The sequence below is a fragment of the Nothobranchius furzeri genome, chromosome 12 (genome assembly GCF_043380555.1).
Source record: "Nothobranchius furzeri strain GRZ-AD chromosome 12, NfurGRZ-RIMD1, whole genome shotgun sequence".
Lineage (NCBI taxonomy): Eukaryota > Metazoa > Chordata > Actinopteri > Cyprinodontiformes > Nothobranchiidae > Nothobranchius > Nothobranchius furzeri.
Window position 1 is genome coordinate 32651071 of NC_091752.1, and position 22915 is coordinate 32673985.

Here is a 22915-nt window from a genome sequence, read left to right on the forward strand (position 1 = left end):
GGGCCCGTGGCTGGATTGGTAAAGGGCAGAGAGCTCCAGTCCGACTCAGACGCCAGCAAGGTGGAGGTGGAGTACTGGTTTGGGCTGGTGTCATCAAAGATGAGCTTGTGGGGCCTTTTCGGGTTGAGGATGGAGTCAAGCTCAACTCCCAGTCCTACTGCCAGTTTCTGGAAGACACCTTCTTCAAGCAGTGGTACAGGAAGAAGTCTGCATCCTTCAAGAAAAACATGATTTTCATGCAGGACAATGCTCCGTCACACGCGTCCAAGTACTCCACAGCGTGGCTGGCAAGAAAGGGTCTAAAAGAAGAAAAACTAATGACATGGCCTCCTTGTTCACCTGATCTGAACCCCATTGAGAACCTGTGGTCCATCATCAAATGTGAGATTTACAAGGAGGGAAAACAGTACACCTCTCTGAACAGTGTCTGGGAGGCTGTGGTTGCTGCTGCACGCAATGTTGATGGTGAACAGATCAAAACACTGACAGAATCCATGGATGGCAGGCTTTTGAGTGTCCTTGCAAAGAAAGGTGGCTATATTGGTTGCTGATTTGCTTTTGTATTGTTTTTGAATGTCAGAAATGTATATTTGTGAATGTGGAGATGATATATTGGTTTCACTGGTAAAAATAAATAATTGAAATGGGTATATATTTGTTTTTTGTTAAGTTGCCTAATAATTATACACAGTAATAGTCACCTGCACACACAGATATCCCCCTAAAATAGCTAAAACTAAAAACAAACTAAAAACTACTTCCAAAAACATTCAGCTTTGATATTAATGAGTTTTTTGGGTTCATTGAGAACATGGTTGTTGTTCAATAATACAATTATTCCTCAAAAATACAACTTGCCTAATAATTCTGCACTCCCTGTATGTGAGGTATCTCAATGTTTTCATGAAAAACTCTGACATGAGACTGTGCTCTAACCTGTCACATGACAAGCTAAATGAAATTCAAACATTTCAAATGGACCGTATGACAGCTGCTAACGATGGCCCTGCCCTACTTTACCTCTACATTACAGTTCCTTTATCCGTGTCCATCCTAGAGCTCCTCTCTGACTTTTAAAGTTAGCAGAGTTCATCCTTGGTAGTGGGTTCACTCTCTCATTTAACCCTTCACCACTGAAATCAGTTTGTTCATTCCAATCCTCCTAAATAATCCTCCAATCATCCAACTGGAATCCTCAAGGGTCCCGTAACGTCCATCCTTTCATAATAGGCCTTGGGAGCCCAGGTGTTACTAGAACTAATGGTGTCTCCTCACCAGCGTGAACCTCCAAACTGTGAAGGTTGGTCTCCAAACATGAACTTTAAATTCATGCATTTATCTCCTCTTGTAACACTTTAACATGTTTTAGAAGGCTTGTATCATGATAAGTTACACCTCCCAGACCAAAGATAGGTACAATATAAGATAAAACATGATCATAAACACTGCAGAGACATCATTATTTATAAGTTATTTTCCTGAGCCATTACTTCAGCCAAGATATAGGATGCATGGGTTTGATGAAACCATGCTGTCTCATGCAGTTCTATATGTGTAACACACACACACACACACACACACACACACACACACACACACACACACACACACACACACACACACACACACACACACACACACACACACACACACACACACACTGCAGCATGTTAGAATCTTTTGAATGACTAATTTAACTACACTGAACTGCTTTAGTAATAATTTAATCTCTTATTCTGGAGTAAAATAAAAAAACAAGCTAAATCATCACATATCTGTGGCATCAAGAAGCAACTTCTGAGTTCAAGCAAAGGGATGGAGCTCAATTTTTACACCTGAACAATATCAGGATGTTTTAACTCACAGAGGCCTGCAGGTCTTTTGTTTTATGAGCAGAGCGCTGAGAATCCGCTTGTTTTGAGTGCTAAACGTTATTTTGATGCTGCCGTGCCGAGCGGTAGGGAAACACATTTCAAACACGGAACCGAGTCTGGCTACCGAACCGAGTGGAATTGTGATGACGTCACACCGGTGCGCAAAGGTGCGGGTTCCAACCCACAGGAGAGGAGGGAGAGAGGAGGTAAACAGCAAGTGGATCAGAGGGACTGAACTGATGTTTTGGAGCAGAAGTGTACACCCACACCCCCACGGTTTAGACACGGCGCTCATGCAGGTGCCTCTTTCTGTTCCGACGCTGCTACACGTAATATTTTTAATTTATTAAGCCTATAATTTGTTTGTGCTCAGTAACAGATATTATTTAAAATGTAGCGAATTACAATTCTTTTTTAAAAACTTACTTGAGTAAAAGTAAAAGAAGAGCTTTTAAAAATGACTTAAAAAGTATAAATATACTAAAAAGCTACTAAATTACAGTAACGTGAGTAAATGTAATTCGTTACTTTCCACCTCTGGTTATATGTTATGAAGCCACCAATATTTTTCAACAACTGGGCATCATTTCATTCATTTTCAACAACATTTTGATGGATATTTCCAGAAATTAATGGTAAAAACTACACATTGTCTCTTTAAAACTCACCAGACATGACATAATAAAAACAAGTGAACAGGCTTCAGGTCTGCAGACAGAAGAACTCATTTTTTATTATTTTGCTGTTGGTGTTTCTGTGATTCATGATTGTGTCCAGCTCCACGTGAGTGTCGACGATGAAGCTGCTGAAGGACGGTCTGGTGCAGTTCAGTTCGGCTTTGACAGATTTATGGTGTAAATCATTTAGCTCAGGCTCACAGGGCTGCTACACATTTGATACGCTGTCACCAAATTACATTTGACTCATGTCACTGCTCACACAAACTGCATGAATGGTAAATAATCCGTGACCACCTGAGGTTTGACCTATCACTGCAGCTTTTAGGAGGTGGTGGGGGTTAAAGCAGCTGCAACTATTTTATTTGGGAGGAATAAAAATAATAGTGGCTGAGAATAAAATGATGCATTACCTGTGGTCCAACAAGTTTTCGAGGATATAAAGCTGAAATACCACCAGGTGCGCAGATGGGGTGGGGGACGAGGGGGATCTGTGCTCCCCCCACCCCCCCCATTTCACGTTGACTCCGATCCTTCCCCTCCACCTATAAGGCAAGAAAGAAAACAAAATCGGTGGTTAAGTGCTTGAAGCTCCTTTTTTCCAATTACACTGAATGCAGCATGACGTAAGCAAACACAGACTCCAGAAGCACCAAAGTGGTTGCTGCTAGGACGCAGGATGAAGCAACAATTACTGCATTTTTTTAAAAGACACGGTGTAAGTAGGCGGGACCGATCTGTCAGTTTATGCATGTTGGTTATAGTTTCAGTACACTGTTGTCAGTGTTGGGACTTACTCGTTAAAAGCACCAAAGTCGCAATATTATGACAAGCGTCATCGCTGACTTTAACAAGTCACAGCTACATGTATGATCCCTCATGAAGTTACTACTTTACACCAGAAGATAGTGGAGATGTGTAACCTTCAAGGTGAGCAAAGTTTGGGAGTTTTGAGTTTGAAAAATGCCTCCCGCCGAGAGGCTCCCAGTCGGGGAGAAGAGGAGATGCGCGCAGCATGAAGAGGGCAAATATTATTGTAAGGAAGAAATAATACTGTAAGGATGAAACTTACAATTGCCGGCAGGTCTGGTCCTTGTTGACTGATCACATTGTCTGGTAATGACTCACTCCGATTAGGAAGCAGAATATTGACTCTGATGAAGAAATTCCCTCATCCAGCCGGACAGATGGACGCTGCTGCAGCATCAGACAGCTGGTGCAGCATGAGAGGTGTGTGGAGTTTACAAGCTCCAAATGTTGGGTTTGATGTTTGTTTAACCTTCTCTGGGACATGATGGATGTGGAAATGATGGTAAAAACACTGCAAACATGACAGACGTAGCAACAATGTAAAAAATAAGCCATAAAAAGGGGCAGATGCCGATGCGTTAGATATGAAAGTCAAAGTGTGCCACATAATCATAACAATAAACGTAAAATATAACATTTAAAAAGAGCTTTATACATGTATAGATAAATTAAAACTTTCCAAATATAATGAAAATTTCTAAATAACGTAATATTAAGAAGGAACATCTGTTGGTCAGAAGCTGAAAAGTTTGGGAACCACTGCTAATATCGTTTTTTTATTATAATTTATTTGCAGTTTTTTTTTTTTTTTTTACATTGGGCTTTTTATGTTTTCTGTAAAGACTGTAGGGCTGGGTGATATGGCCTAAAATCATTATCACGATATACTGAGGATTTCACCTCGATAACGATAAATGGACAATAACTACAGGTATGCACAGAAACAAAAGTTGTCCACTAGATGGGGCTGCGACACGTATTACATTGAGTCACAGTTTTAGGTGACTCAACTGGGACAGCTTCTTAAAGGGACAGAAACGTTGCTAACCTACACACATCTATTCATTGTTTATTATCAAATTTATGGGAAAAACTATCTCGATAAGGGTCAGAAATTTTGATAACGATACGTTTTGCATAAAGCATGAGGTTTTGGTTTGTAATTGATTGGGAGAATAACAAATGACTGACTTGGATAAAGTTGATCAGGCAGAGCTTTGTTGCCAGCGTTCCAGTGTGCAGTGGCTTCAAACACGTATATTAAAGTGTTAGTTGTTTTGTAAACCATTGGATGAAATTACACAAACTGACTGAGCTCTAGTTAAGGCTCTTGCAATTGTTTGTATATGTGTACGTGCATGCGTGTGTGTGTGTATGCGGAGGGTGCACTGGACTTTGTCCCCCCCCACCCCACCCCCCCCAGTTTGAAAATCCTATCTGCGCCCTTGAATACTACCACATGTAAGGATAGAGCATATTTATAGTTAATGCAATGACTCAGGACACATACAACGCAGCTGAAAAAGTGTTTTTCTCGTTTTAGATTTTTTCAGTTTTTGCTTTTTTGTCATTCTGAAATGATTCAGAAAAGCAAAAAAGTCAATGTTAAACAGAAATGTGACAAAAGCTACCCAAACCATCCTACATATGAAAAAGTTACAGATCCCTAGGCCTAACAACAACTGCAGTCATGCGTCTGTAAAAACTGGTAATGAGTTTCTCACGACACTCTGCAGGAAGTTTGGCCCATTCATTTTTGCGTAACTGTATCGATTCAGTAAGAGAGAAGAGTTTTCCTGCCTGATAAAGGATCTCATTCATGTTGAAAGTGGAATTGCAACAGTCATATACTACTCTGCCTGCTGTAACTAGCGCTAACAACGAGCTAATGCTAATACGATCCAACGCTAACACGAGCCAACTGATTCTAAATAAGCCAGAAAGTTTTCATTTTCACAATGTTAGACAAACAATATTATTACCTACAAGTTCTGTAGCAACAAAGCCAGGTCACCATCAGTCTGTGATTTTGCAGCCTCCTTAAGCTCCCTTAAAAGAGTGTAAGGTGCGCTGATGTTCACCTTGATTTTAGTTCAACAACCACTGAAGCCAGTTTGCAAGCAAGGGCCTTGAACGGGCCACTCCAAGACTTTCTACTTGTTCTTTTTCTTTCTTCATTGAGCTTTTCAGAAGCTGACTGAATGGTACAGACCGACAGGCAGGGTAGGCAATTGCTTGTGCCCTCCCAGTCAACAAGGGGCCCCAGAGGGCCAAAAAAAACTTTGACAAAAGACAGAACTGTTGCAGTTTTGAGATTGTGACAATCTGTCATTTGACTGCTGGCTGCCAAATGATGGCACTACGATACCGAAATTGGCCTCCTAGTTCAAAAATTTTCTTTTCTGACAACCTCGAATGCCACTGCTTGCTAGTGGCTGTTCGATTGTCTTGCTGCAAAGGTGCACTCATGTAACAGAATTTTTGCTGCTAGTATCAATTAAATTTATGATTTACTTTTGCAAATAAGGTGATATGGATAGCTATGTCCCTTTGATAAACACGTGTTCTTTGTGTTTTTCAGGACACATTAGTCTGAAACTGAATTTTAAATTGCTGATCTGAAAACTTTAATATTAATAAAAAAAATTAAACACTTTCACTGCATTGTGTAATCTGCCAAAATTATTTTATTATGAGAGAAATAATCCCTGAAGTTCTATTTTGTTGCTGATAACAAAGGTAACAAGATTATTACAGAACTTTTAGTCAGAAACCAATGTTCATGAGAATAACTATCTTTTGAAGTATATGCATGTTTTTTTAAGAAGTCACGCTACGGTGTGCTGCCTCTGATTGCATGAAGATGTCTACTGTTGCTTCCTCATCAAATGAGTCATGAGACACATTTCAGCTTTTTATCAACCCGTCAAACTATGTTCCTCTTCCTCTTTTCTCCCCTCCTTAGCCACAGAAGATGAAGCAGCAGAAAAGATGCTGTGCACTTTTGCTTTATCAATTTTTAACTCGACAATATCATCAGAAGATGCAGAGTGCATGGTACATTTCTACACATGTCCGGACTAAATGTCCGTGGCTGCCAGGAAATGACAGATATGCTGTGGCTCGTGCAGTGACCCATACATGTAGCACGCCTTGCTGCAGGGAGCTGTGCACTGGACTGGAGGACTGGAGTGGATGTGAGTTGTCCGTTTGGGGGAGGAAGGGGGAGGGTTGTAGGAAACAGGTGCTGGCACTGTGAGCTTGTTAACACTGGGGGGAGAATTAATTCCTCCAACAGAATGAGGCACATATGCAACACATAGCCTTTGGCTGTGGGACATACTGTACATCCTAGCGTGAAAATATGTGATGTGCAAAACAGGAGGTGTTTGTTGTGTGTTTGCACAAAGTAGTGCCTTTTGGATGAGATCCTGTGGATAATAAATAGATGTGAGAGCGTGTTTCGGGCTTGCAGAAGCATTAGTTGAGCGCATTTCTGCAGAAAACAACTGTATAAAATGAAAAACTAAAAGCTGCTCATTTGTTGTTCTGAGTTTTAACATAATTTTTGTCTTTTAGAACATCGTTAGAGTCCTATTCTCTGCAAAAGCATTTAGTAAAATCCTCTTAAACATCACAAATTAGATCCCCAAATGACCCATTTCTTCAAGAAGTAAATTGACACAATGAATTATTCCATCGAGTCATCTGTCCTCTATAACGAGGAGGCTACTTAGAACAGAGGATAAATTAGGACATCTCTCTTTTACTCAATCAAAATCTTTTCAGCAGATCTGCCACATTTTCCCAATTTATTCACTGATTTCTCATCGTCTCACAGAAACGACAGGGAGAAACTGAGAAAATGGGTGTGAGCACAGAGATCTGTTCTGCTTTAGGGATGAAAAGACACAGAAATAACATGTCAGATTCTGTTTGATTGTTGCATAGTGCTAGGGAAGTCCTCAGAATGATCAGTGGTGGATTCTGGGAAATCATTAAAAGGAACTTTCATGTGTTAAATTACAGAAATAAATTACTAAATTATGTTTATATATATACACACACACACACACACACACATATATCTCAAAAAGGCCACTGGGGTTCATTTGAATGAATAAAACCTTCACTGTTCACATCTAGTCACCTGTGCTTGCTCTGCCACGTCACACAGTGCAGAACATCAAAGAGCAACACGGCAAAATGAGACGACTTCTAACAAACACTGCTCAAGTTCAGCTCCACGGGGTCCACAGAGGATACGGTTACTGTCACCTGTGGGTTAAAGCCTCCTCGCTGGTCTGATGTCTGCTTTTTAGGTTATTTGATGCTGAACTTTCATGTCAGCCTGACAGAACGAGACTACAACCAGATTTCCCACAAGGGCAGCAGCCGCTCTGCAGAGGAACTCACTTACATCACTCTCCAGCCACATCAAAGCACTGCTCTCATCCCTGCACGCTGCAGGGAGACCCTTTCATATCAGTGGGGCTCCGTCTAGTGGACACTAAGTAGAATTACACACATGGGTTTATTTTGTCCTGACTTTTCTTGTTTCCAATCCACAGTGACAATGCTGGTGTTTCTGGTTGGAATCACTGCAACGGCGAACGTTTCTTCTCATGACAACCAAACGGCAGGTAAAACATCAGACCTCGTCGTTTTCTCTAATTGTGTTTTTCTTTATTATTTCATTGGTTTGACTCACCAGTTATAGCAGAATGTTTAATTTCACACCTATGTGATTAATTTACTTTCTATTGCTATTTACAGTTTTATCAACATGCAGTAAAACTGAAATATTCTTGACTCAAGGAAGGCAATTGACTCATTAAATTGATTAATGTTTTATTTTATTTTAAATAAACACCACTTTTAAAGAAATCTTAAACAAGTACAATGTGTAAAAGTGTTCATTATGTGTAGGCTTCTTCTCTTTCCAAACAAAACTGGAATTAGGCTTAAACTGGAAAAAATAGAGTGTTGTAGAAAGGCAACATAACTTTGCTGGAATTAGAAAGAAGTTTTTTTTTAATTCTCTAAAACATGTTTTTAAACAGATCAAAATATTCCACAAAACCAATAGGTCTAAATACGATTCACTTTCCCCCTAACGATTACACGAGTCAACAGTGTTTTCTTATAACACCATCAATATCCACTTACTTTAGTTATTCATTTACATTTCAAGACACAAAACACAGCACCGTAACCCTGCACAACAACCAGACTTTATTCTGTTACGGAAATCCACGGATGACCTCTAAAATCAGTTGTTTGTCTCTGCAACAGGAGACACAGCCGACGTTTGTCCCCAAAGGCGAAGAGGCAAACTGGCATGTCGGAACAATCAAAAGTTAAAAAAAGCAAAACAAGAAGAAGTTACGTGCACCTAATTCAAAAAACTTTTATAACATTTGTAGATTTTAGAGATTCACCATTCAGACTTGCCTCTTTCTTTTTAGTTTTAAAAACAACAGTTTATATTTTGATTGTAAGATGACAAAACTTGTGTACAAATGATTTTGAACAAAGAAAATAAATGAAAACATTAAATATGAAGTATAAAAGTCCTAATTTCCTGCGTCTTGTTGCAGAGAACCCCACCCAGCAGGGTGCTCATGTGCTGCCCTCCACGCTGATCATCTCCCTCCTTCTGATCATCGTGGTCCTGCTGACAGTTTACTGTCTAAGGTGAAGAAATCTGCTGTCTGTGTCATAATCGCTCCCTGGGAGGGAATGTGCCTGGGTGGGGGGGTGGTTCTCCAAACAGATGGTGAGCAAGGACTTATGGGTAAACAGCTGCACTTTAAGTAAGACAGCAAACAAAAGCAGCTGGGTCAGATCGGGCCATGCTTTCGACAGCATGAGGAGGAACAGCTTCACCTCTCTGAGATGGTCAATGCTAGTTTTGGAATGTGTTTTATATTCCTGCTCTAAGAAAAAGTATTTTTCTGTATAATGAATTATTTTGTCATTATTGTAGGTTCAAAAACCACAAAAAGGCTCTTATTACATCCGTGGATAAAAAGATCCCGAATGGCTTCTTGGAGGAACAAGGTACTCATGTGCTGCACTCAAAATAACCACACGAGCATGAAAATCTAACGCTGCATTTTTCCATTTTATTTCCTTTTTTTTATTTATTTGACTTGTACATTGAAGCTCTTTATGAACAAGAGAAGCCTGCAGGTGATCTGGAGCTGCAAAGGCTGGGGACGACTCAGATTTCACAGCACACACAGGGAGCCACATAAACTTAGTCTTCAAGTGGAGAATAAATGCACGGAAATGCCAGATTCTGAGCTGAGATAGTTTTGTGCACCAAGTTTATGACTCCAGAAATCATGTCTGTCATGTAGCCACAGAGGTAGGAGATCTTAATGGTCATCAGGCTTGTTTTTGTGGGCGCTGTGAGAGTCTGTAATGTTCTCCAGTGGGAGGTGTTTGCTCTCTGACCACCGTATATCCCTTTTCAACACAGGAGAGCAAACAGTGGTCCTCCTCCCAAGATCTCCCTCGCCATCCAAGAGGTACTTCCCAATCCCCCTAGACTTGATGGAGGAGGAGTACCGCATACGCTCCGCCGACGACGGCAAGCTCTTCAGAGAGGAGTTCAACGTAAGTGGAGCCGGTGTGGACGAAGATGTTTGTCCTGCAAACGTACAACAAAAAGGAAAAAGAAAGGGCAATAAAATGTTTTAGAAGGCTTTGTACCGTTTTTCTCACATGAGGATTGGATTCTTCCTTTGTAGTCTCTGCCATGTTACTACCATCATGGGTCCTTTGAGGAGGCGAGCAGAGAGCACAACAGAGAGAAAAACAGATACCCGAACATTTTACCATGTGAGTCGGGATGCACCGTATCTTCTCTGTTTGGTTTATTGGTAACTACATCATGAGGGAGCTGGATTTATATTAAGATATGAAGGAAAACAACTTTTTTACTGTTTTTCTTGTTTCAGACGATCACTCTCGTGTGGTTCTGAGTCATATTGATGGACACCTGTGCTCAGACTACATAAATGCTTCCTACATAGATGTAAGTGTTGATAGCAACTAAAATCCTAAAGAGCAAGTCACCCCCAAGTCAACTTCCTTTTGCTGATAAACTATATAAATGAGGGTCTGGTTGTGCTGTAAACATGTGTAGTTTGGTACTTTAGTTCATCTTAGTTAAAATTTTTATATTCTGCCTAAAATGTCAGTGTCTTCAGGTAAAAAACTCTGCGCTGCAAAATAACTTCAATCTGCCATGGCTATTAGCTAATAGGTACACTATGACATTAGCTGGTACATGATGATGTCACAATGCTGTCGTGAGCCTGTGTGTGTGTGGATTTGTTAGCAACTCCGCCCTCTCGGTCTGCCAGGCAACAGCATTTGTTGCATTTTTCTAACAGGAAGTGGGAGTGGAGTAAGACTGGTAAGGGGTGACTTTCTCTTTAATGATGAGGATTCTTCTCCTGACCTGTTTGGACTTAATTCATTTATTCCACAGGGGTATAAGGAGAAGAACAAATTCATTGCAGCTCAAGGTAAAAGAACCATCCAATTACAAGCAACCAGTTGAGTGTTTGACCGTTTTTAAGACATGATTTTAAAAACACTCCTCTTTGTTGTGTTTAAGGCCCAAAGCCTGAGACGGTAGCCGACTTCTGGCGGATGATTTGGGAACAGAAAACAGCAACTATAGTTATGCTGACGAATCTAAAAGAAAGGAAAGAGGTATTTCATCCTTTTACCGATTTGCTTCAAAGCAACGCACAGTTGGTGAAAAGCTTTGGTGTTCTCAAAGTCATGAGCATAATTTATTTGACCCCTCTCCTAACCAAGAATCCATGCAACATGTAACCCCGGCAGCTTACTAAGCATTGCATTAAATCCTGCCTCAAAGGGATAATTGAGTGCTCAAAAGCAAGTTTGATGGGGCAGAATAGAAGCGGTGGGGATCAATGATGGAATAATCGTTGATAAGATCCTAAGAGGCTTCATGATAATTAGAGAATCTAGTTAATGGGTTGAAACGTCACTGTGAAGACCTTATTGACTGTCAGAGTCACACAAAGTCTCTGTGATTGCCTTTTAAATTGGATTGTGAGATGCACACATGAAATGCAAAAATGTCTCCTTGCATGTGTGGAAGCATGCATCTGGGTGATGTCAGCTGTTGCATGGTGTGCTGCAGAAAAGTAAAATAAAAAAATAACTGCTTGTTGTTGTGATGGCCAAACCAGGAGAAATGTTGCCAGTACTGGCCGGAAAAAGGCTGCTGGATGTATGGGAATGTCCGAGTGGCGGTGGAGGACATCACGGTGCTGGTGGACTACACTGTTAGAAAGTTCTGCGTTCAATATGTAAGTGTGTTCAAAATATTAAGTTCATAAATTATGGATGAACGCTCATTATGAGCAGGTGAATCGTGTTTAAAAAGAGTTTCTCAGTTTAAAAACATCTTTTTTTCTTTGTGTTTTACGATGAAAAAGGGGGAAAAAGGTTGTAAAAAGAATGCCTTCAACCGGTAATTTATTTGTGTTCTAGATTTGTTTACTTGTGGGAAAATGAGAACATTTTAGCGAACTTCTGCAAAACTTGATGAGCAAAGAAGAGCAAGCCTGCAAAGACAGTACTAGGTTAAATAATGCAAATCATAGGCGCTGCATTCATTTTCATTATGCAGGTGTATTTAAATTCCCGGTAAACATGGTAATGTTCTGAGTTTATCATTATTTGATCCCTGAAAATGTATGCACGCAAAGTGTGTTTTTCTTTTCCTTTTTGATCGCCAAGTTGGATGTCAGCTTGGTATGCTGCGAAGCTTTCAGATTTCAAAATTCACTTTGTTCCTTCGCCATCTGAAGTCAGACAAGTACAGGAGAAAAAAAACATGACTGCACGGTAGCTCCTCTGTAAAAACTGACAGACTGGGTGCTTTTACGCATAGCTATAAAAATACATGCAACCGAGTGTTCAGGAGAGTCAAAAGAGTCTCTCATGAGAGAGACGCGAACGCAAACCAGTGTTTTTAATGAAAGAAATACAATCAACTGTTTTGTTTTAATGGTTAACGGTTGTGTTTCCTCACAGTTTTATCTAAGCTGAGAATTGCGTGTTTTTGCTCCACAGCAGGGTGCCGATGGACTCAGAGCTCCTCGCCTGGTCACTCAGCTCCACTTCACCAGCTGGCCAGACTTCGGGGTGCCGTTCACACCCATCGGCATGCTGAAATTCCTCAAGAAGGTCAAAGCTGTCAATCCCTGCTACGCCGGACCTGTCGTTGTGCACTGCAGGTAAAATCTGCAGCAAGAAAAACAACAAAAAGAGGGAGAACTCAGACAAATTTGCACTTAATCGGGTAAATTAACCTCTGAAATGTTTTAAGAGGGAGAACTTGGTGCTTTAAACTTCAGAACAAACCTCCACAGTAATGCGTTTGTTCAGCAAAGAAACCTGCAGCTGACCACAGCAACTGCTACAACAGGTGCTCGGGGAGAGGGGTTGTTGTTTCTGAATGAGGCTCGCTCACCACTGAAGCCCAACACTCCGCTGTGGGCTCCAGGCTCTGAGCTCCCAGCGGTGCCGTTTGCTAAAATGACCCTTATAAATCTGTTAGGGTGTGTTTCGGCACTACATGAGCTTGTTGTCGCTCACAATCGACCACTTTGTCAAAGGTAGAATGTGACTGAACAACTAAGAAACTAAGACAATATGACATGTTTGATTTGCTTTCTGCAGTATGTGTCTGTTGCCCCCAGCAGGAACTGTGTACCTATGGGAGATTCTCCCTTGTTTGTGTTCCCACAGTGCCGGAGTCGGGAGGACCGGAACGTTCATTGTCATTGACAGCATGATCGACATGATGCACACAGACCAGCGAGTGGATGTCTTCGGCTTTGTGAGCAGAATACGAGAACAGCGCTGTCAACTAATCCAGACAGATGTAAGTCCTGACCCTTCCTGACCTGCTGTGCACTCAACTGACAGCTCAACTCGCAGCTCTGGTAAACAAGCAGGTCTTGGATGGTGGTGGCAGAAAAAATTAAAACAGAAAGAAAATAGTTTGGCAAAGTAAATCTACTTCGATGATGTGCCTTTTCTGTTCTTCCTCAGATGCAGTACTCCTTCATCTACCAGGCTCTGCTGGAATACTATCTGTATGGAGACACAGAGCTAGATGTGTGCTCTCTGGAGGGCCACCTGCAAAGGCTTCACAACACCAGGGCCCCCCACGACAGGCTGGGCCTGGAGGAGGAATTCAGGGTACGAAGGAAGAAGCTCCCTCTTAAACATTTCGTGCAGGAATGAATCGTCCCCATCACGGCATGCCTTGCACTGTCTTATCATGGAAAGTGTGCCCAGGGTGACGCTTTTGGCAGTAGAAACATAAATAACAATGCTTTGGATCAGCTGAAACTTTATAAGACACCACCATCTGTCACATGGAATTTGATTTAACTTTGAGGAAAATTGCACGCAATTTGGCTGCAGAGTCCTTCCAACGCCTTTTTCTTCTTCCGACCTCACAGGAAATATTTCGTCTGTGACAGCTGCTTCTGGATTTTAACGTGTTTTTTTAAAGTTGCATTTTGCTGATTAAAACAAACTTCTGTACCACCGCGCTTGTGTCTTCTCCCTCCAGAAGCTGACCAACGTTCGCATAATGAAGGAGAACATGAGGACCGGGAACCTTCCTGCCAACATGAGAAAGAACCGGGTTCTTCAGATTATTCCCTGTAAGGACTACTCATCTGCACCACAATACATCATAACTGACATCAAAGCACCACACCGTGTGGGACTTTATTGACACCATATTTGGAAATCCTGTTTTTTATTTAATGATGTTTAAAGTTTGCTTGTGTATTTAACGATGAGGACAGGTGAAATACGACGTTGCACGTTTGAGTTTGCTTAGAATTCCTTTTGCTGTAAGACGTTTCTAACTTTTTATTGTATTAGGAGCCTCATATGGACAGTTTCTTGTCGTTTCTCCCTTTTGCAGATGATTTCAACCGAGTAATACTGTCAGTGAAAAGAGGACTGGAGTTCACCGACTACATCAATGCCTCCTTTATTGATGTGAGCTCTCCTACACGACCTCCTCCATAGATTTCCCATAGAAGTATAAATAAAGCTCATTGTTGTCTTCACAAACAATGCAAAATATAATGTTTGCTGCACTCTTCGACATTGTTTACTGGACGATCTGCCCTACAGGGCTACAGGCAGAAGGACTATTTTATCGCGACCCAGGGCCCTCTGTCTCACACGGTGGAGGACTTCTGGAGGATGGTGTGGGAGTGGAGGTGTCATTCAATCGTTATGCTCACCGAGCTCAAAGAGAGGGAGCAGGTATTTCTCTTGTCAAGTTAAACCGATGTGCAAATCATCACATTTATGAACCAATTTATTTTTTATCTGCTTCACTTTTAAATCATTTTCCTAATTTCTGCCATTTTATTTTTCCATTTCAACCCTCCAATTAGGAAAAGTGTTTCCAGTACTGGCCATCAGAGGGCAGTATGACATTTGGAGATTACACAGTGGAGCTGACTGGAGATGCACGCTGTGAACCCTTCACTCGCAGAGACCTGGTTCTCACCAAAAAACTAGTACGTCAAGTTTAAAATCACAGGATAGGTTTTTCGTAAATCATACCTGTTTTTTGGACACATTTCAGATTTTTTTTTACTCATAAATCCCCATGCCCCTGGTGAAAACGCTTCGATTTGCTCATCTGTTCAGGAAAAGCAGTCACAGCACGTTCGCCACATCCACTTCCACGGATGGCCTGAGATCGGAACACCCGCGGAAGGAAGAGGGATGATTGACATCATCGCCGCCGTGCAGAGGCATCAGCAGCAGTCTGGAAACCGTCCAATAGTTGTACACTGCAGGTGAGCACCTTCACATTGACTTTTCTGCAGCTTTATCACATGAAAACTATTATTTATTACCCGATCACCTCAGTCTGTAAGTAATTTATACTTATACTTACATTTTCCTTTCCTGTTACAATAAAAAGTATGTTTCCTCAGCAGAGCCAGCATTCTACGCCTAAACCACTTATGTGATCCCTTATAAAGACTTAGCTGTGAAAGCTTTGATCAGAACCTAGCTTCAGGTGAAGTGATTCTAAAGCAGCATGCCCCGATGGGATTGATCCAATCCACTGATTCACAGTCAATTAAAACCTCTCAAAGTGAAATCTCCTCTGACTCCCACTATGATTAATCTGATAAGATGAGCTAACGACAGGAAATGGTGTCATCACTTGCTTCTATTCCTTCATCACCACTTGTCTAGGAGGGCTTTTTAAAGCTTTTTTCCCCCGTCTCGAGGGAATGGGGCTAACCCGCTGCAATCCCTAACGTCTCCCTACACTTTCTCTACCCAATCGCATGTTGCTCTCCCGCTCGCTTCCCTCCCTTTCTCCCTCTCCTTCTTCCTCTCCATCCCACCATCATTGTAAACATTGACTCAGTCAAACACAGAGCTTCCAAACTGATTAGTGTTAGCATTTGGATTAGCCTCTCTTTAAGTGAGGATAATTACTAGAGCCATTACACAAAGGTCACCTTTACTCGTGCTAACTTTTTAGGTTAAATGAAAAGCAGATGTGCTGAGAGGTGAGCTGCAGTTTGGAGTGAAAGACTTTATTATATTGGTGGTTATTAGGGATGTAAGGAAATATCTGTTAATATCAGCAAAACTGTTAACTATTGCGTGTTCTTAAGGTTAGGACAAAAGGTTGTTTTGCATTATTAAGTAGTTTTTAATACTTTATTTAATTGTTTATCAATGCTTTTTAATATATGAAGTAACATTAATCAAAGGACTCTTATTGTAAAGTGTTACCAAATTTCAATGCGCTGAAATACTGCGATTTTTTTGCAATCGTGAATTGATATTTAAAAGCTATGATTTAATTTTTAGAAATAGAGAATACATGCAAATACTTGCTTAATTTCTGCTATGCAGCAACAGGTTTTTAGGCCTCCATCCTAATACAACAATGACATCTCGTGATATCAATGTGTCTTGGTAGCATCTGGTTCAGTGGTAGATCTAGGATTTTTCTGACTATGCAGCAATCAAGTGGCCTCAATATTTATAGACGGACTAAATATTAAGCCTAGTTTGTGCTTCTCCGTTGTTGCAAGGGCTCTCCAACAGGCTCGCAAGGAAGGATGGAGTAGAGCTCAAGTTTCTAAATGTCCAGAGACTGCAAGCCTGTGATTGGTCAGGATGTTGCTTCCTTAACTTTGTCAACAGTACCAATATCCCCCCTCCCAATGAATGAAACGAGAACTGTATATATCTAGCGACAGACACGGAGCAGGTTGAGGATCGTCTGGCAGAAGGAGTGCAGGAGTTCAAAGATACGCAGAAAATGTTTTATTCCTGTCAGTAAATTACATGAAATGTGGGTTTGGAGGTGGTTATAAAGTCTGAAATATGTAAACACAACAAAAACACACTAGAGACGTAACTGCAGTGGTGGCAGAATACCCCAGAAAAGCCCTGCGCCCTACGTTGTCCTGGCGGAGAAATACTTCCCAACACCGACACGCCAACTGAGAAGTATAAAAAGAAAATGTTTCCATCAATACGTGTGTGTGTGTGTGTGTGTGTGTGTGTGTGTGTGTGTGTGTGTGTGTGTGTGTGTGTGTGTGTGTGTGTGTGTGTGTGTGTGTGTGTGTGTGTGTGTGTGTGTGTGTGTGCGCAAACCTACTGATGGAGAAGAATAAATTAGGCTTTACTCCAACATCCTTACACACAATCCCCTGTTTTAAAGTACTTTAATGTAATTTGGCATGCATTTTTAGACAAAATACAAACATACAGCCTTTGAGAAATGTTCAGTATTGTATTTATTTTTTTAAAAACACAAATAGTATCAGTTTAAAGTTTGTGGGTGCAACAAAAAACACATTCCTATTTGGCTCATTGTCACCCCTACTGTTTGTAATTGGAATTAGACCCACCTATAATCTGATAATCTCGCAGAGGACAGATAAGTGACAGGAAAGGGGCATTTCAGGGGGCCAATCAAATTTCAGCAAAGGCCAGTGCCCATGTGGCTCCTCCCATAGAACCACCAATAGTTTTCCAATAGAATTATGTTAGAAAAATTGAAAATATAATGTGGACTTTTGCATTGCAACATATCGTATGACCTGCCCTTTTATTGTGATATATATCGTAATGAGTCGCCAGTACCCACCTCTAGTGGTTACCATCTACAGGTGCAGCTCTGTGATATTTCTCAGCTTTACAAATAACTTTTAGCTCATGCATTTTTTATGTGGTCACTAATTATTCTGTTCTCATTGTCCGTAGTGCTGGAGCGGGACGGACCGGCACTTTTATTGCACTCAGCAACATTTTGGAGAGAGTGAAAGCTGAAGGCCTCCTGGATGTTTTTCAGACAGTCAAGAGTTTACGAATGCAGAGACCACACATGGTCCAAACTATGGTGAGAGCAAGCTAAAAGAAAAAAATCTAATTTTAAGTGCAAAATCTGTCATCCTGTTCATGTTGTATTCCTTGGAATAGTTCCCGCTGCATGATGATGCCGTTCTCTTTTTGCTCTTTTTAAATTCCAGGAGCAATATGACTTCTGCTACAGAGTGGTCCAGGATTTTATTGACATTTTCTCCGACTACGCCAACTTTAAATAACGCCTGCCAGTGTGTTTTCTGCACATGTCAGTCAAATGAAATTATGCAATTTTTTCCCTAGATGTTGTTTTCTAAAGCTTTTTACATTTTGCACTTTATTGCAGGACTAAGAAGTGACATGTGTGACACAGGAGAGCCTGTATCCGGAACTAGAATTGTAACTTGTGGGTAAAATGATTTATTTTCTAATGTGTAAATAATATTTATGATCTACATTTTTTCTGTTGGATGTTGTGTTTGACTTCTCTTCTATCTGGGATTAACTCAACAGCTGCTGCCTGCTGCAGTTTTATTCAACCTCAGTAACTTTCCCTTTTTGCCTGTGGCAATATTACTTAGAGGATTGGTTTCTGACTTGGCAGCAGCCATTTAACCCACATTAGAACAGGCAGAAACATAATGTCATTCATGAATTCTAATGTGTCACCCCAGCCAAGCTCAGCATTCAACTTTATTTATCACTATTTCTACATTCCCACTTATATATTGCATTAATCAGTGCCATATTGATTAGACATGGTTCTAATCAAGAAAAACTTGTCACAACGTGACGCACATTTAGTGATAATAGGCCAAATGTTTACTTTATCTTTGCCTAAATATTACAGATATTTTGAAAATGTTTTTTTATGTTGGTTTAATGTGTGTTTTATCAGTTAAATACGGAAAAGGATTAGGGCCACTGAAATGAAAAAAATATATATGAGAAGAAAGAGAATCCTGAGTTTTTTTCTCAGATTTCTGACTTTAAAGAGCAAGTCTACCCCTACCAGAGTCTAACTCCACTCCCACTTCATGTTTGAAAAATGCAACAAATGCTGTTGCCTGGCAGACCGAGAGGGTGGAGCTGCTAACAAATGCACACTCACACAGGCTCACAACAGCACTGTGACATCATAATGTACCAGTTTACATCATAGCATACCTCTTAGCCAATAGCGGTGGCAGATTTAAATTAGAATACAGTGCAGAGTTTTTACCTGACAACGGCACAACACTGCCAGTTTTAGGCAGAATATTTAAATTTTAACTAAGATGCACTGAAGTGCCAAATTATTGACGACACGTGTGTGCAGCACGATTAGACACTCATTTATTTAGTTTTTCAGCAAAAAAAAAGTTTATTTGGGGGTGACTTGCTCTTTAATCACAAAATTCTGACTTTTCTGAGAATTCTGACAGAATTCTGACTTTTTTTTTCTCAAAATTCTAACTTGAATGTCAGAATTTTTGCTTTAATAATTCTGAGAAAAATGTCAGAATTCTTTTTTTTCTCAGATTGATCGCTTTAATCTCAAAAGTCTGGCGTTTATCTCTTTTTTCAGAATTCTGACTAATAATTCTGAGAAAAAAAGAATTCTGAGAAAAATGTCAGAATTCTCGCTTTTGTTTCTCAGAATTCTCACTTTTTGTCCTCAGAATTTTGAGATTAAAGTCAGAATTCTGAGGACAAAAAGTGAGAATTCTGACTTTAATTTCAAAATTCTGACATCTTTTCTCAAATTTCTGACTTTAATGTCAGAATTTTTACCTTTAATAATTCTGAGAAAAATGTCAAAATTCTCACGTTTTGTTTCTCAAAATTCTTACTTTTTGTGCTCAGAATTCTGAGTTTAATCTCAAAAATCTGGCTTTAATCTAATAATTCTGACATATTTTCTCAGATTTCTGACTAATAATTCTGAAAAAAAAGTGAGAATCCTGAGAAAATTGTCAGAATTCTCACTTTTTGTCCTCAGAATTTTGAGATTAAAGAAAAAAATCTGAAGACAAAAAATTAGAATTCTGAATTTAATCTCAAAATTCTGACATTTTGACAGAAAGACAGAATTCTGAGGAAAAAAGTCTAAATTCTATTGTATTTTATTTTCTGTGGCCCCAATTGTCATCCGTAGTTAAATGCTCATGCAACACTTGTATTTGTATAAAATGGCTTTAGTTTGATATAGGTTTGTAAATGATCATTTTGTTAAAAATCTTGTAAACAATACTAGAACGTTTTGTTTGTATGGAAATTATAATTATTTTATATTTAATATGCATTAAACTTAGTAATTTCTGAGGGCATGTAATAGACATTTTTCCAGTCATTTAAAAATCACTGATATCATATGTTCATATCTAAACTTCATCATTGCTGCATAAACAAAGTCATTTATTTTTGCCAAGTTTGTGCATCTATCTAGATAATTCATGAGCTATTTCTGCTGTGTCTGTGCCTCTAATTCATTTGTAAGATTGGTTTATATTTTCTTTATTCGTTGTACATAAATATCTATTCTATCCATTCATCGAGACTTCAGTTTTTTCTTATGCTGAAGAAATAACAAACACGACAGTAAAGCCTTACAGCCAGTGTAATAAATGCAAAAGCATCTTGTTTCAGTGATGTTTCTGCTTTTTTGTATCTCTTTGCTAAAAGCAGAATCCAATAAATTATAAATGGAGATAAACGTCAGATTTCATCCAAATGTTGTCTTTCTTTTCTCTGATCACCTCCACGCAGATGCATTCAGTGCACCGCAGAAGATGTTTTGTGATATATATTTAATGCCACTAAACCCTTACGGTGATGTCAGCATATCTGAGCACTTAGGCAGCTCCATTAGTTGTTTTTTTGTGTCCCATTAGTCCGTAAATGTGTCACACCTGCAAAGAGGGGATTATAATCCTGACAGCAGCCTTGTACAACAGCTATAAAATCCCCCTCTGGCTAATGTGCCACATGCTAACAAGTCAAATACAGAGGTGAGATAGTCTTCCCCTGAAGTTTGTTAAATGTTCAATAACTTAGATTCCGTCTCTTTATTAATTACTGTTGTTTATTAGTGTTTGGCGACAGAGTCAGCCTTGATCTGCGAGCTGTGGCGCTGTGAAGGAGTCGGGTGTGCCGTTATTGTTTTTATGACATATTTGGCTTCCCCTGCAGCTCTAATGAAGGCAAGCAGCAGAGTTATGGTGCAGGTGTTGTTGCTGGCGCTGGTGGTTCAGGTCACCCTGTGCCAGCACTGGTCCTACGGATGGCTACCAGGTGGAAAGAGAAGTGTGGGAGAGCTCGAGGCGACCATCAGGGTGAGTGATTATTTTACGAGGAGTTTCAGTTTCAGGAAATGTGCTCACTTTATTAAATTAAAAGCACATTTGAATAGGAATAGTTCCATGGAATGGCTTTATAAAGTCTGACTCTGGCGTTTTATTTCCCTTTTTTATTGCTGTAAATAATAAGTTAAGATATTAAAGGAAGAAGGGAAAAACGGTGACCATAATATTTTATTTCTGACTGCCTCTTGTTGCGTTAGATGATGGGCACAGGAGGAGTAGTGTCTCTTCCTGAAGAAGCCAGTGTCCAAACCCAAGAGAGACTTAGGCCATACAATGTAAGTGCTTATCATACATTATTTATCAACGATGTTTGCTCCGATCGTACAATATTAATGTGAGCCATGGCACGTTCGCCACCATGCTCCTAAGTGGCAATGACAATATACAAACTTCTCAATGACTGTTTTTATTTTTCTGCTTTTGCACGACTGAATTCGTGCATGGGTAATTTTACTGGCGAGGAGGCAGCTGAGATCCTCACGTGTTCATCTTACAAGTCGCAACTTTAATTTGCAACCAAGTGCTTCATGTAAATATCGGTCATCTAATCCTTTATTCTTATTTTTTTAGGTTTATGATGAATCTCATCATTTTGACCGGAAGAAAAGGCTCCCGAACCAATGAAGAGCAAGAAAAGGAGGCAGTTTTATTTTACACTGATGACTTCAATAAATCACTGTTACAAAAATGCATGTTTGCCTCTTTTAAAGTTGCTATAAAACTTTGAATTCTGGCTTATAATCATATTGGTAACACTTACCACAAGGCTCCCCTTATAAATGGCTAATAAATAGTTTATAGATGGGAATCTGTAACACTGTGATGTTAATTATGAATTAAACAATGCTCCGTATTTTGCAATAAACTGGTCAGTTGCAACTCTTTCCTAACTCTTACTTAATGCATAATAAACACTTTTAATGATCTATGAAAGCTACAGATTCATTAATAACACATCTATAAACTATTTTTGATTTTACCTTATTGTTAAACGATAGTTGCAATAACATCTTTGATCTGTTCATTATCACAAAAATTACATTATAAATTTTATTTAATAAGTTATGAGGAGAATAAATTGCCTTTGTAAAGCAGTCACGACCGACAAGCCTGACAAACTTGTGACACAACAATCTTAGCCTGACAACAGCTGGTGATTAAGCCAATTTATTAGAAATCAATGACTTAATGGAATTTGCAACACTTTTGGAAAATTCATTTTCTGCCACGCCAGTCATGTGTTTATACGATGTTTAAAACGACACAGTCTTGGTTTCTGTGCTCATAAATGTGACTGCTGATTAGCACGGCAGACAAAACACACTCATCTCATTTCAGCTCGCCACGTCCAGAGCAGCTTTCCACCTAATTTAGGGTAACCGCAGTCATGCAAAACAACACTAAGTGCCTGACTTTATGTTTTTGTCTTCTGCTGCTTTTCTGTATATGCAATTGGTGTTCATTATAAAAATTGGAATTTCATATCAGGAACGGAAAAGAATCAGCAGGGGGCATATGTTGTAAAGAGAACTCATTTTCTGGCAAAGCCCCACAGACAGAGCACCATACTAATCGCCTGGTGCATAAGGGGCCAGGATTCATGAACTGTGCTGACACCTGGGAGGCCCCCGCATTGTTAGAGCGTGGTTGTAATGCACACCAATGAACCCAAACCCACTGGCACAACTGGGAAAAAGGTTAACATTATAAGAGCACATAGAATTAAGGAGAAATTAAACCCCATTCCAGTGCACTTTCAGAACAA

At 39.9% G+C, this 22915-nt stretch overlaps 2 protein-coding genes across 9 annotated transcripts in view; both read left to right on the top strand.

The window, feature by feature from the left end:
• Positions 1-20513, top strand: part of LOC107375994 (protein tyrosine phosphatase receptor type E) — a 38364-nt gene extending 17851 nt beyond the window's left edge. The window contains exons 1-21 of one of the 7 annotated variants that reach the window (XM_054750332.2): positions 6170-6558; positions 7933-8004; positions 8962-9058; positions 9351-9424; positions 9849-9985; positions 10120-10210; positions 10330-10406; positions 10866-10902; positions 10995-11092; positions 11602-11721; positions 12491-12654; positions 13169-13304; positions 13475-13624; positions 14004-14097; positions 14367-14443; positions 14582-14716; positions 14851-14976; positions 15110-15261; positions 17708-17843; positions 17974-18074; positions 18153-20513. In XM_054750332.2, coding sequence (XP_054606307.2) covers positions 6336-6558; positions 7933-8004; positions 8962-9058; positions 9351-9424; positions 9849-9985; positions 10120-10210; positions 10330-10406; positions 10866-10902; positions 10995-11092; positions 11602-11721; positions 12491-12654; positions 13169-13304; positions 13475-13624; positions 14004-14097; positions 14367-14443; positions 14582-14716; positions 14851-14976; positions 15110-15261; positions 17708-17843; positions 17974-18048 — 2271 coding nt within the window. In that variant the 5' untranslated portion in view covers positions 6170-6335 and the 3' untranslated portion in view covers positions 18049-18074; positions 18153-20513. Of the gene's footprint in view, positions 1-6169; positions 6559-7932; positions 8005-8656; positions 9059-9350; positions 9425-9631; positions 9735-9848; positions 9986-10119; positions 10211-10329; positions 10407-10865; positions 10903-10994; positions 11093-11601; positions 11722-12490; positions 12655-13168; positions 13305-13474; positions 13625-14003; positions 14098-14366; positions 14444-14581; positions 14717-14850; positions 14977-15109; positions 15262-17707; positions 17844-17973 lie in introns of those variants that run through there. The other 6 variants (XM_054750333.2, XM_054750331.2, XM_054750335.2 and 3 more) reach the window with 6 other exon arrangements.
• Positions 20514-20693: 180 nt separating this feature from the next.
• On the top strand, positions 20694-21840 carry gnrh3 (gonadotropin-releasing hormone 3). Of its 2 annotated transcripts, XM_015944861.3 has the most exons (4): positions 20694-20796; positions 20978-21120; positions 21348-21425; positions 21721-21840. In XM_015944861.3, exons 2-4 carry the CDS (start codon positions 20983-20985, stop codon positions 21772-21774), a joined length of 270 nt encoding a protein of 89 aa, XP_015800347.1. In that variant the 5' UTR covers positions 20694-20796; positions 20978-20982; the 3' UTR covers positions 21775-21840. The 2 variants fall into 2 exon arrangements, with proteins under 2 accessions (XP_015800347.1, XP_054606311.1); XM_054750336.2 differs by lacking the exon at positions 20694-20796 and having other exon boundaries at positions 20803-21120.
• Positions 21841-22915: the final 1075 nt, after the last annotated feature.

Coding starts and splice junctions, on each gene's coding strand:
- gnrh3 (XM_054750336.2), top strand. CDS start 20,953: ATGACATATTTGGCTTCCCCTGCAGCTCTAATGAAGGCAAGCAGCAGA. Junction 21,121..21,347: donor AGCTCGAGGCGACCATCAGG/GTGAGTGATTAT, acceptor TTGTTGCGTTAG/ATGATGGGCACAGGAGGAGT. Junction 21,426..21,720: donor AGAGACTTAGGCCATACAAT/GTAAGTGCTTAT, acceptor TTATTTTTTTAG/GTTTATGATGAATCTCATCA.